This window comes from Botryllus schlosseri, chromosome 15, assembly GCF_051294905.1.
Source record: "Botryllus schlosseri isolate E-star chromosome 15, Bs_hap1, whole genome shotgun sequence".
NCBI classification, from domain to species: domain Eukaryota; kingdom Metazoa; phylum Chordata; class Ascidiacea; order Stolidobranchia; family Styelidae; genus Botryllus; species Botryllus schlosseri.
The window spans coordinates 11,265,293-11,280,193 of NC_137250.1; the positions used below are offsets into that span (position 1 = coordinate 11,265,293).

At 41.1% G+C, this 14,901-nt stretch overlaps 1 protein-coding gene across 2 annotated transcripts; it reads left to right on the forward strand.

Moving 5' to 3' along the window:
- Window positions 1-895: 895 nt before the first annotated feature.
- LOC145457656 (uncharacterized) lies at window positions 896-13,487 on the forward strand. 2 transcript variants are annotated; one of them, XM_080335875.1, is made up of 10 exons: window positions 896-2,085; window positions 2,801-3,023; window positions 3,610-3,671; window positions 4,306-4,424; window positions 4,570-4,743; window positions 4,916-5,289; window positions 7,653-7,849; window positions 8,060-8,183; window positions 8,920-9,310; window positions 10,251-13,487. In XM_080335875.1, the coding sequence occupies exons 1-10, from the start codon at window positions 1,940-1,942 to the stop codon at window positions 13,319-13,321; spliced, it is 4,881 nt and encodes a 1,626-aa protein (XP_080192001.1). In that variant the 5' UTR covers window positions 896-1,939; the 3' UTR covers window positions 13,322-13,487. The 2 variants fall into 2 exon arrangements, with proteins under 2 accessions (XP_080192001.1, XP_080192002.1); XM_080335876.1 differs by having other exon boundaries at window positions 2,801-2,945.
- The last annotated feature ends 1,414 nt before the right edge of the window (window positions 13,488-14,901 follow it).

A 14,901-nucleotide genomic window follows, 5' to 3' on the forward strand; every position in this document is an offset into this window, starting at 1 on the left:
CCGATAAAGATTGCTGAGCCCTATCGCTATTGTTGAGATGGAATCCAGGATATTTACACAGGATATTCATCGGAATAATTTAAAAATCGGTGCAAGAACATGTCATAAAAAGTATATATGCACAACGGCGATCGTCACATAATGATGCGAGGCATACAAAGGTTATTTTTTATTAGTCGTTCGTAATTCGCTATCTAACTGGCATATGCATTGCACTCGTTGAAATGCAATTCTGCAAACTAACTCCATAAGCCATGATAGTAACATATCATCATACATCAAAGAATCAGCAATCCGTGCTAAGATCAGCAGGAAACGCGTGTGCGATTAATAACCCTAATGTTATTTAGAAGTTGTTGGAAAGTGGAACGTATCGGTACCTACCTGAGAAATTTACAACCAAATCGATTGTCATATAGTAATTATCGAAATGCATCGTGATGCGCGAAATTGTTTGACTGGATGTGCGTAACCTTAAACGAGGCTAAAATGCATCTTCTCAGATCCATCGCCAACGGCGTAAGCAGGGGGCGAAAGGCACCTTACCACCCTGATTTTTAATTGCATATTGTGACGACATATGTTTTAAACTCAGGGCTGTTCAAAAACAATCTTTTTCTTCAGATTTCACTGGCCATATGATAAAATTGTTAGGTTGGCTAAAACAACGCTGCACACCGAATTCGCCTCAATTCCAACCACTAGAAGGGAAGTTATTGCAGTAGAAAAATTTCTTAGACTTGACCACCGTAAATACGACTTTATTCAAATCCTAATATTTCTACCGCGATAGAATTTTATGGGGTTAAAAGAAAATTTGATATTTTTAAATTTATTATTTTACATAATAATTCAAAACTTTCTGTTGCAATAACATCGATGGTTCTGGTTGGAATTGAGCTAAATTTGATGTTCAGCGTTGTTTTAGCCAACTTAATAATTCTATCACGTAGTCAGTGAAATTTGAAAGAGAAAATTGTTTTTGAACATTGTTCAGGTTCACTGCATCACAACCGATCGGTGGCCACATGTTAATGTTAAAAAAAAAATTGCCTTTCTCACCCCTGAGCTATATAAACACTCACCCAGTCTAAAAAATTGCACCGCTTATATTTTCCTTCTAGCTGCGCCTATGGTGCAGGTCATGGGTATATAATTTTCTGTTCGCTCAGTATTTGGGTAATTGGCCCGGTATGGAAACAACACCCTTGTGTTTAGGGTACTGTATACGTACAGTAAAATACGATCATCCAAAGTCCTGATTAGAGATAGCATAATTGTAACCTTACTTTTACTTCAACCATTGTATGGAAGGCCATCAGTATACCCAGTGCAATCGCGTTGATGGCCGATATTGTTACAAAGCCTACTCACTTAGATGAGTCAGTGTTGTCAAAACTGATTCGAGTATTGAAATGTCGATTAAACAACTTTTCATCAAAGGTTTCTATTCATCGGCAAAAGTTCATGTGAAGTGTTATAGTATTCCTTCAGTGCAAACGAAACACCGAGGTCCTTATTTCGTTGCATAAAAGGTAACATATTGGACATAGAATCCACCATTACCGTACTTGTATCTACAAAGAGTCGAGGGCGGAGAAATAGTAACAATACATATCGAGTATAATGTGGTGTTTTCTTACTAACCTAACACAACTGCACGAATCTGATTTTACCGACGCGCGAAACTTGGAACATGACTTGTCGGTAATGGGGTACCGATATACCTAAAGCACTTAATTGCTTCATCTATGGTAGATTCATTGATTCCTTGAGGGGCGATCTCGATCGAACTGTTTGACTGCAACTATAATTGGTCAAACTGTTTTTCAGTTATGCATATCCTATTTAATGAAGTAAAATTGGACGCTAGTTAGAATGCATATTGGAATAGATTTATATTTAATTTATTGACAATTCTTCGTCGAAAGATGCAAATATGGATACCAGCAACCAGATAGCCAACGCCCCCCCTCCACCACCCCCACCTCCCCTAGCACCACCGCCGCCGCCTCCCCCTCCCCCACCTCCATCAGCTGCAGGGGGAAATCGACAGCTGGAAAAAGCTACAGCGAAATATAAAAGGTAATATGATGGGGAATATATTGACAAATTATTATTGGCAGTGAGCACATACTCGCTTATACTATCGAATCTATATTAAGAAGTATCGGTATCGGCTATCCGGAAATTTTGTGACATCACAACATGAAGTCAGCATAGTGAATCAGAGAAATATAATAATCTACAACTGCTAGACAAGGAACATTGATAAATTTTTATATAGCTCACCTGTGTCCAGATGCAGCCTTTCTCGTTCATTTCATGTCCATTTTCCAAGCATAGTTCTTCAAATAAATGCTAAGAAGTTATGCGTAAATCTAGATGCTATATTTTCTTCATATCGGCAGAATTTAACGGGTTATCGGTGGAGGTGCAAGTTATTGGTTTTATCGGTATCGGCTCAAAAATCCGTTATAGGTCGGGCGTTGTCTCTTGGATTATCATATTGTAAAGATTAACATTATAATCAGTATCGTATGGAGAGCCAAAGGTGCCCAAAAAAAATTTCCGTCTCTTCGCGGTTCTATAAATTGTGACGTCATGCCCGTTTGTGATATTGTGTATGCGTTGTCATGTCATCGTTGAAACTTTTGCCGTCTCTAAATTTACATTCGGTACCGTGTAGCTTCGGCCTTTATATTAGCATATAGGCCTAATTACCGTCTTGTGTATTTGCGGGGGTTATATGGGTTTCAACTAGTATTATATCTTGACATGTTTTTGACTTTACCTTCAGAGTTCTATGGCGGAAAATTCCTGACAATCGGCTTCTGAACGCCGACACGATCTGGAAGGCTTCTAATTCGTCGCCTGGCCAGAAAAGGTTATCAGCCGACTTCGCGACTCTGAGCGACCTGTTTGCGCATCCGGATAGCAAAAATGTAAGCAGCAAGAGTGGCTCTAGCGAAAAAAAGAAACGTAGCGCATCTCCATCGGTACAGAGCGATCGTCGGAAGCAGGTATACATCATTATACAAGCGAAATGTGATAGCAAAGCACGCTTGTTGTGATGCATCCCAATCTAATTCCTCAACTTTTATCGGCTTTTTACATGGAGAACATGATGATGATTATTACCTTGCACTTAATTGCAACTTTTATTAATTACATGCGATTAATCGCAATGTGCAATTTCCGAAGAATATACTGTAAGTGCGATCCATAAAAACTTGCATTCAATTTGTTATCTGCGAAATACTTGATATTCATTTTGCCGTAAGCCTGCATTAGCAAAGTGGATTACAACAATTTCTCTGTACAATAATCACTCACGCGAATTTGTTCCGGGCATGCCCAACTTATGTATATTCCAATACTATTGCTATGACTTTCATGCTGTATACTTTGAGTCGGCTCATGGATTCTCCTTGAGCACATTTCTCTCTTCTTGCGGCTTAAGTGCTGTGATAGTGCATATAACATCATATGGGCTACCCAAGGCGGGTCAGGGACAGGGACAGTAAATTAATTACACAAAATGGGACTGCGTATTATTTACAAGTTTGGCGAACTGTCCTTTGTCTCATGCTATTCCAACGTTCTCAGGTCACGCTTCTGGATGCAAAGCAGAGTATGAATACTAATATATTTCTACGCCAATTTAAACGGTAAGCCATCTTATACATTGTGCAATGTGCATTTTTATATATGTAGGACTGTAGGGCGTAGGTGTTGTGTTTTCTACTTCATAAAATCCCATATCTTGTCTGTTGTTTATATAATTTTAAACATATACAGGCTACATTTGACATAATACAACCTATACGTATAAATTTATATAATATTCCATAGTGCCCGATATGTGACAATTCAATATTACATATTGGACTGCAGTTGGATTAGAATGATCAAATTTTCAAGAGGTGGGTTCCAAAATACGACAATATTACACTTATAAACGGGCACCGCAAATCGATAGCACCAAAAATAAGTAGGGACTGCCTTGCTCATCAGAGATACACAGTTAATCAAATATATTTGTTTGGTATGTCCCAAAACTAGGACATTGGAATTTCAATTCGTTACGTACACGGAAACTGTTAATATATATGTTTATTTCACAATGGGAGTGTCTTTACGATAGCTTACGTCTTCTAATTAGCTGTACAAATATCGTCAAACATTAAACAATTGAGAAGGTCTACTAAAACGTACTATGTAGGCTGGTTAACATTTCTGACCTCGTCTGCGATTTGTAGACGGTGACATTCCTAGTTTTATTTCCACTATTTCTCCGCGCAGCCCGGTGAACGACCTTGTCAAAGCAATCGAGAGATGCGACACGAGTTTGTTTGACGCTGAACAGCTCAGAACATTACTGAAGTTACTGCCAGAAAAAGAAACCTTCACCAAGTCGCTAGGTAATTTTTTATATCATTATAATTTGCGAAACAGATTCCCATTTATCTACTCATGGACATATGGTAACACACTGTCGATTGATGCTGGACTTGATATTTACACGACACGAATACATTCATATCAGAAGTAAACTTGTTCATTCAGACGAGAACTTGAGCAACGACAGCGTTTTGGACGACGCCGACACTTTTATGAGCGAATTGATGAAAATTCCGACTTATCAACTAAGAATTGAATGCAGTATGTTCGAATGCGAAGCGAAGCCGTGCCTGAAAGAAATTTCTTCTTCTCTACGAATTCTTGATAGCATAATCACAGGTGCGCATCATATTTTAGATATGTTCAATTAATTTGCACCTGAACATTTGAATTTAATTCATGTTTGCATTTGCGTTATATAATTTAAAATTTGGCGTTTCGGTTTGATTCCCAATTCCAGCATTAGATTCGCCGCACTATCAGCGTTTCATACATGTTTTGTATCACGCAGAAATACGGCAATGCGCTTCACTACCTCCTCTATTTCAACTTGTCCTCGAAACCGGAAATTTCCTGAATCAAGGCGCAAGCTACGGAAACGCATCTGGATTTTCGTTGAACTCGTTAAAAACATTGTTTGAGACCAAAGCCAATCAACCCGGCGTCACTTTAATACATTACGTCACCATGGAACTGGAAAGACAGGACCCGCGTATGCTATTTTGGTCGGACCAGATACCTTCCTTGTCGGAAGCCACTGGTATATCCACTGAGGAACTTATAAATAAACTAACCCATTGCCAATCCGATTTGAAACGCTTGCGGGCCCGAGTGTCAGAATTAGATTGTGAAGATCTCAAAGATCGGATGGAAAGCTTTTTCAAGGTACGTGTCGTTGTCGTTCTTCTTCCGTATCCTCGATATGTTGGGTGAAACTTCAGATTATCTTCGGATATCGGCAGCTCCCAGACAAGCATAAATGACACAGAACAAATATCCGAGAAATTCTGTAAGCAAACGCGTGCGCACTTAACTGTTGGTAGCTCCAGCAGTTTGTATATTTGTCTATGTTCTATGTCATGCCTTATCGTAGTGTATACCTTATGCTCCATCTACAAATATTAAATCTATTGATAGACGGATAACTTCCATCGCGGAATGAACATAACTATTGCAGTGAAATAATCTGGATTTATATCAACTTGGGATACTTATGGGTGGGAATGATCGTTGGACTGAACATGAATTTTCACCTCTTCCAGTGATTCCCAACTTTTTGATACGCAACTATATGAGGGGCCGAACCGATATTAATATAGCCTGTCCTGCAATTACATGATTCAAAATTCTTGCTACTATACATAAGCTTATTTATATTCACATCATGAAAAGTCACATTGATGTTTACGGATTTCGGATGCTTTGACTTAACGGATTAGGTTTACATTTAGGACAAAATGTTGATTGAGGATGTCGGGACTCTCCTTTCCGCCACTCCCAGAGTTAACAAACCACTGTTGAAACTTCGTACTTGAAAGGCGAGACCGTTTATCCATGGATATCGGCTTTGTTCGATATTTCCGTCCGCTGCACGACGTATAACTTTTCTTCCTGCCACTCTAGAGAGGAAACATTTCAAATATCTGGAAATATTTGCAGAGGGATCAAAAAACAGGCAACGTGAATCGCGTCATAATGTGGTCCCAGTGTGTCGTCCAACCAATCGAAATAAAACGAAAGAAGAATGTAGCGAGTTGAAATGACCAAGTTAAACAGAATTAACATTTCCCCATCGTCCTGCATATATCTGATTCTGAAATATATTGAAACATATCAGGGGATTCCGAAATGATTATTGATTAGCTAGCTTCTTTCACTCTAAAATTGCAAAGAGTTGGTAAAAGGCTTATGGGCCGTTGTCATCACCAGCACCTATATAAATTACAATACGCAACGAACCGACCAATCATTCAATTCAACTTTATGTTGACTTAGTGGTCTATTTGTTGTATAAAACCAGCAGACACAAAGTCGCCCATGGCTCCGCAAACGCATGTACGCCATTGAGTGTTTATTACTGCAATTCATTGATATTGTACCATATATTGCAATGCGTCATGTATGCTTAGCGAGCAGACCTGTTTAACCATCAGGGCTGCGCCACACGTTAGCGCGGATAGGTAGTCGTTGACATGATTTATTGAGGGTTGTTCTATGTCTTGCAATATCTCGGGATAACTATGAATCGGAAATCTGTTACTAATATCACAAAAACTATACGTGATAATTGATTGATAATTGCATTGACAGGGCACGCAGATATTTTTGTTTGATAACAGATCGTATTTCATAGGCGTTCTAGCAAGAATAAACATATTGTGCTCCGTTAGTGAGTGGGGTTATACATCGTCGGAGATATATCGGTATTTAGGAGTGTATGATAGTAGCGCAATATCAAAGAAGACATGTGTTCGAATCAATGGATTGCGGGTATGCATATCGAATGATTACAGTGTGTGATAGGTATAGGTTTCGATTATTACCTGCAGTTTCTTGAATAAGTGGTAGGTTTCGATTATTACCGGCAGTTTCTTAGATGATTTCAGCTTTCATACTCGTTTACTTTGTTAAAGATCACAACATCAAAAATATATCTTTCGCACAGTTTATCGTTCCAACCGACGCGGAGATGAAAAAGGGTGGTTAGCAAAAACATTCCGTTGAACGAAACAATCAAACTTTAGAAGGGGACACGATTATGCAAATTTTCATTACGGAAAGATAAAATAGCTGATACGAGCATCGGCCAATATGACGCGATCGTGGTTTTGCACTGTAAATTAATGCGTGTAAAAACATGTCAGATTTTCACCAGAGCGTGCAGTGTAAATCGGGTGGACGGCAATTGCAGGTATCAAATTGTGCTTTCACACCCCTTCCAAAGGGTGAAAATGAGGAAAACACACCAATCATCATAGAGATATATCACAGGGGTGTATAGTGGGGGTAGCACAGGCAAAGAGAAACATATACACTCCTGAGATATACACCCATGCATAAGGATTGGCGTGTTTGAGTCATTTTCAGCCTTTGAAAGGGGTTCACACCCCACGCTATGGTGAAAATCTGATAAATACACATATTTTACGCCCATGAATTTGCAGTGATACAAAGTATGACGTGCTTTATGTAAAGTGAACTGTACAACGTACACACCGTGTCCTCATAATCAACATGTGAATTCGCAGAAAACTGGGGAAGAGCTTGAACGGCAAGATAAGCTGTGCAAAGAAGTGAAAGAAAATTCATCGAAATTAGCTTTGTATCTCGGGGAAGTGTCGGAAGAGTTTTCACTCGAAAACTGCATCACTGTGATTGCCGACTTTCGCGAAAAATTTGTAAAGGCTCAGAAAGAAAACAAAGAAAGGGAAAAGAGAAAGGCAAGGTATGCCAAAAGTAGAATGTTATGCTCGCGTTTAAGTAGGAACATTATATATCAGCCACAATCCTATTTTGAACTTACGGATCGCGACCGTATATACTATACATATACGTTGGTATAGCGTTTCGAAATAGAATCATGACAACTTCTTATTGTTGAGATTTATTTATTCCCTAGAATTTCCATTTTTTAAACCTTAGTTTCTTGATTCAGGAGGAAGGATTTAATCAAACCTTGTCATTCACATTCTGGAAGCGGAGAGAAAAAATCACGACCATTCACGTCAGCAATGAGAAAAGGAAGTACAATTGGCGATGATGACGAACTGATCATACGGGTGAGCTCAAATCATTAATTAAAGTTGCTAATTACCACTTACGATGGTAACCAGCACGTGCCAGTTCAACATTTACTTGCATAATCCGCACTCTCGATCAATGAAGACGGAAACCTCGGTAATATACCTGAAACTGAAGACCAGAGGTGGTCAGTGACGAAGTACTTCTACTTGTTCGAAGTAGTCAAGTAGTACTTACAGTACTTACTCAACTTCTGATTCGTAATAATTTATGATTTACTTTCTTACTTTTCGCTATTTAGAATTTGTCAAGTAGAGGTATTATATTCCTCCAATTAGAGAGAGAGACTGAGGAATTTCGGGCTGTTTCCACGGAGTCATAACAATAATCTAATTTTCACGAAAGTAGCTTTCTTGATTACTTTGATCACATCTGTTGAAGGCCTGTCGCGACACTGATAACTCTTATGCAGTAGGCTACGTCACCCTGCCGTTACGAGGGAATTCGTGGAGTTCTTTTATACCATCCTTGGTCGCCTAAGACAATTATTTAGAAAAATTGACAATACAACGGCATCTCTCAATCAATGACCACTAGGTATACGCAGGAGAGCGATTGAGCTTATTATTCACAAGCGTATGCTCACATGGGGAGTCCTGCACAATTTTTCATACGGAAAAATACAGTAGTTTATCTAACTTACTAAGGTTTCACACCAGCGTATATACTGTCCCGTCCACATGAATACATGTTAGAGAGTAAAATATATTTCAGGAAAATGAGAGGGACGATGTTACGACGCCGCTTCAACTGGGAGAAGGTTTCGAACATATGTCACGAAGGATGCGACGGAGAGCTCGTGTTAACCGCGCGAATTCCGACCCGGGATTCTCCAAAAGCATGGAAGAGGAACTATTTAGAAATAGACCGGTATCCGCGAGATTCGAATCTCCGGACGCGAATAAAACTGAAGCAACGGCTGTTGAGCAGACTCGAATAGACAGCTTCTTGCATCCCCAAAGTGGCGCCGCGCAACGCAGAAGCAGGCCGATTAATTTGGAAGAAGAAGAAGATGCGGCTAACAAGCGCCGGAACGATGATATACGCGAAAGGATTCGACGCTACAAAGAAAATAGCGCCTTGGAGGAAAGTCGAAAACGAGGCGGTAAGTGGAAAGTTCTGAAATCAATTTTGGTATTAATTGAGATAAGAATCTCCCAGCTTTGGGCTCAACTTTCCAAAATGCTTACCGAAATTAAAAATTGAGGAATGTTTATTACACGAGATCTTCGTCTAAAGGAAACGTCTACTTACCCCAACCCAATAGCAACCTAACTAAGAGATCTATCGACTACTCGGGACCTATCATCTGGAATGCATTACCATCACATATCCGTGAATTGCCTTATAATAGATTCAAAAAAGCCCTACTTGATCACATCTTGTCGTTACACTAACACTGTTGCCCTACCTCGCCCAGACATTGCGTCATTGATCATTTGCTACCATTGTTTAATTTTTTTTTCTATTTTCCTTTCTTAACTAAACATTTTTTTACAGCCAGACTGTTCTGAGTCAAGTGTACCTGTTTGATGCTGGTGTGATCAGACTTGATGACCTTCACGGTCTTATCGATCATTCCTATCTAATACCGAATACCGTGCACGCATATTTTCTGCACCACCATCACTGCCGTTTGTTATGTATTTTGGTTCGATGAAAATAAAGACTCTCTCTCTCTCTCTCTGTCGCGAGCCGGATATGCGTGATGAAAGAAGGCGACTCTGTTTTCAGACCCGATCATGACCTACCGGGACCTAGAATAGTTATCAAGAGCTAGCATCACCACCATTCTTGACATCAATCGTATTTCAATTCAGCTGTATTGCTCTTGATTCACAGACAACTCAAATAAGGATAATTAGATTGTTCCGAAAATACAACGATACATTATCTATATCCTAATCATTTATATTTGACATGCGTATAGTGAAATCCATCGACATTATAACCGCATAAATTGCATCGGGCTTGTCCGAAAAAATATATTAGTAAAGCGAAATAGTAATTTATCGTCATAAATAAATTGCTTCCCTCGTGTTCAGATAACACCGACAGACAGTCGGATGAAGCTGGAGTTAGCACCGGAAGAGTATTCCGTCGTACCAGAAGATCCAGGTGGTCTACAATAGATGTGGGAAAAAATTGGACCGCTGCTTCCCCAACATTGATTTTGGAGGATATGGAGAATGATTCAGTAAATTCTTCCCGTCCAACGGCGAGCGACCCAAAATCACCGCCTACTTCAAATTCTCCCCACCAAACTAACAATACAATCGCCAACATAACAACAACACCACTACCCTCAACGGATACAACACCTGCGTCAAACCAGCTAGTAGACAAAACACACGAAAACACACCAGGCGGGGAGACAACACACAATAAATTACCGCCCGAAAAACTAACTTTTGCGCGAGACGACCCAAGCAAAAAATCTACGACGGATTCATTTTCGCTCAAGGCCGAAGAAGCTTTGGAAGATATACATGACGTAAACACCTCTGTTGATGACGTTAAGGGTGCAGAAACTAAAGCGAAGTCTGTACCAAAGATTGTTATTGACTTGCATGTGGATGAAAACCCCGACGCGCTGATCTGTGACGATCTCACAGTTTCTAAGCATGAACCCATTGAACCCCCTTCTGCAGCTTCCACTGCAACAACTATTGTAGATGAAGGCGTGGAAAACCAGCAGCCCAAAATATCCGATTCCGTACCATCAAATGCGTCGAACTCGAAAGATAACAAAGTCATCAAAACAGCTAAGAATTCATCAGTCACATCGAATGAAAAGAAACGTTTATCTGGTACTGTTGCTACGAGAAGAAAGCCGATATCAGGGATGAGGGCAGCTGTTTCAGATCCTAATATTTTCGAAAAGACGCTAAAAATTCGCAAAACTGTCAACGCACAAACGAAATCTCTCAAAACGTCAACCGATTCGGAGAAAGTCACTACGAAATCAGTGCGGCGCGCGGAAAACGTAGAATTGAGAAAACATAACGAAAATGTAAGAAAACCTAGACCAGCTAGTACAGTTCCAACATCTTACATGCGAAGTCGTGGCATCCAGAACGAGAGAGAGAGAAAACAACCACCTTCGTCCTTCTCCAGCAGAGTGAAGAGCAGAGTTTCTCACGCGTACTCTGATCCCAATATATTTGCAACATCAACCGGCACGAAATCGAAGGACCCACCTTTGCGGTTGTATAGAACGAGTAGCAGACAAAGCGTAACAAATTCAACCACTTCCAAAACCCCAGCTCTTCTCGGCACTAATCGTACCCGGGTTCAGGATGCCAAAACGTCAGCATCCCTCAGATCTCAATCGGCCGTTCTATCGAAAACCAAGCATTCGTCCAAAGTCGTCACAGGTATAAGTGGCGTGAGACAGCCAAAGTCTGACGATAACAGCGGAATGAAGACTATCAAGACGCAAGCGAAGGAAGCTACGCCGAAATCGTCAAATACCGGATTGCAGGGAGCTGCAACGAAGTCCACACCGAATATGTCAAGGAGAACTGTTTTGCTGTCTAAATCCACGTCCAAAATAGGTGACGGGGTATCAAGAAGGCGATCCGGAAGTCAAAATTCGTCCGCTAGTTCGGAAAATGATGGAATCACTTCCAATAGAGATATCACTAGAACGGTTAGATTACGTGAAGCCCATCGACTCAATGTAGCAAAACCGAAGGAGGACAGTTTCAAGCGCCGGTCGGTATCGTCAGCACGCGAAATATACAGACCTTGGTCGGCTCATTCCGAGAGAGTGACCCACTCTAAAGTGATCAGTACATCTCGCGGACGCACAGCGAGTCAGAATTCATCAAGCAGTTCCGAAAATGTCGTCGTATCCACGAGAAAGGCGAATAAAGCACCGGAAAAGGCAAAGCCGGAAGTGCGTCGTACAAGACTGGACAAACCCCAGGACGAAGCAATCAAGCGAAGGTCAATCTCATCCAACCGTGAAGTCTCTCGACCTCGCTCTGCTCACGCAATTTATTCTTCCGCTAGCAAACCACCACTACAGCCGAACAGTAAACTATCGACCACCACTTCTGGTGAAATTTCTACAAACAAGCCAGAAAACAAGCAATCCACGAAGTCCAATACAGTACAGCATGATAAACTATCGCCTAACAAATTGAAATCGGGCAGTGAAACGCCGAATACTATCAGAAGAGCAGTAGGGAAACGCGCCCCGAATAATAACGCCAGTAGCAGCGTGCAGGTTACGGTGAGACATGGCTCTAAAGTAACTTTGGAAATTACACCAAAATCGAGCGAGAAAGTTGTAAAATGGGTCAAAGTAGGAACATCGGATAAGGAGAAAGAGATTCACATATCTTCACCAACTGGCAGGCCGCAATCGGTTGGTGATGGTCTGCAGAGCTTAACGCCGGGGCACGAACCTGATACAACTGACGGAAAAGGCGTCGGTGTACCTTCCCAACCCAATACATCCCCGAAAACAGACATCGGAAATGAACCCTTTCAAAGAGGCGCTGTAACGAGGAGAACATACCACGGACCATCACAAAGCCTTATGGCTCCACTGCGAAAGGGCGCTCGTGCGGCGTCTAACGAAAAAAGTCCCGTAACTTTCAAGACATCTAGTGACCGTGGTCACAGAAATCCCAAAACTTCAACGCCGGTAACCAGCTCGCGAGACATCAACAGGAATGTAGTACGCAGTGATTCAAGTGAATTGACTAAAAGGATGGCAGGCGAACGTAACCTATCTTCTATTAGTCAAGAACAAAAAACAGTCGGCTTTCGCAGAAACGTCGCAAACCCGGTGTCGCGACTGAAACGAAGTGAAAGTGTGCGACCCTCGAGTCCGAGTTCATCTGCGGGCACGCTCAACAGATCGTCCAGCGTACGGGTGGCTACGGCAAACTTTGATAGAACGTCAGCGAAGTCCACACCGTCCCGGACACCCACGAAAAATGCTGGACCGTCGCCAGTCGTGAAACAATCATCAGACAATCCTAAAAAGGGTGAAAGTCCGGCAGGTCCGAACTGCGGAAAAACCGAAACCACACCAACCTCCGGGAGAAGCACGCCTATTACCCGCACCGTAATGTTGCGGAAACTGAAGAAGGGTAGTTGATGGCCTGGCGATCGGGCTTACTCTATACCTAATTTCATCTCGCTTCTGTTCGAACGGCGCGGCAATAATGACTGTGGACCGGCATATGTGGGTGCTGATTATGCTACGATTAATATTTTTCAAAATCTTTATTTTTTCATTTGTTGCAACACGTAACTTCAATGCAGTTTCGGGTGTAATGCTTCTGTATTTAGACAGCGAATGTAGTCTATTATAAGACTTACAACTCATTGGAGGTGGTCGCGGAGACCATGCGCTTAGCATTAACGTCAGTGCATCACTTTGACGTTCGCAGACTTGTGTACGATCGCGCGACTATGCCCCGCACAAATTATGGGGTCCTGGATCCACACACACAGAAGACTTCATCGTCAAAATAAAGTCGACCAGGCAAGTGGAGCAAAAGTCCTCCCTCAGTTGCTAATAAATATATTATCGCATCATATTCCAAACATATACCAAATATAATGAATTCACAGATTCGATACCAATCGATATACAGGAGTCAGAATAAATACCGGTCTGTATGCTACTCAAAGAGTCAGTAGGCCTATTACCTAGGGTTACCATACGTTCTCGTTTGGGAGGATTTGTCCTCCTTTTTCAGGTTTTTGAAAATGTTCTCCGAGGACGCCTAAATGTCCTCCTTTTCGGGAATTCGTCCTCCTTTACAGCTTTTAGAGCCAAGAAATGGGCATAAATAACGCTAAATAGGAGATTCGTGGTTCGAACGAAAGTGACGACTTTTCCTTTAGTCAACCAACCACAAAGTCGGGAAAATTTACCATTTTTTACGAATTTTACTCCGCAATTCTAAATCTGAAAAATTTGAAAAAGTGTCCTCATTTCCCGATTCCAAAATCTGGTAACCCTACTACACGGTATTCGTCATGTGATGTTATAACTTATAACATATACGCACTAAACTGGCTGACACACATTTGAGCATGCGACATAATGAAACGCCAGTTGAGCATGCGACACTTTAGGAGAGGGCCAAATGGTGACGTAAAATATTGTTACTGATATTATTCTGTTAACTTTGCTATACTCAATTCTCGTTGGTAACATAACGTTGCGTTGCAAAGCCTACGTTTTAACGGCATTTCGAGCAAGTTAGATAATAATAATAAGAAATGTGATTGGTTATGGTTATGTTTGTAATAAGAATTTGTAATTGGGTTGTCACATCGAAGGGAGTTCAATTGTCGCCGACGATCAGGAAGACAATGTGTATTCTGAAACTGGGTTGTAATAAAGGCGTCGCAATCCGAGATTCGCGAGTGATTTTGGTTGCTGGCGGGGCAACAACGGGTTTTTGCATGTTTTTGCAATTATGCATTCTACGCGCCGCACCCGACGGGTTAGCATTAGATTAACTGATCACACCTCTAAATAACGAGAAGCTGTTGCGTTTGTATTATTATAGATAAACAAACATTATTATATTGCACTGATAAATTAATAAGTGCTAAATTAACTTTTTTATCAAAGAGCCAAATGAGCCATATGGCTCGCTAGCCATAAGTTCCTAACCCCTGATGTATAGATACATCTCGGTTGTACGATCAACATTACTC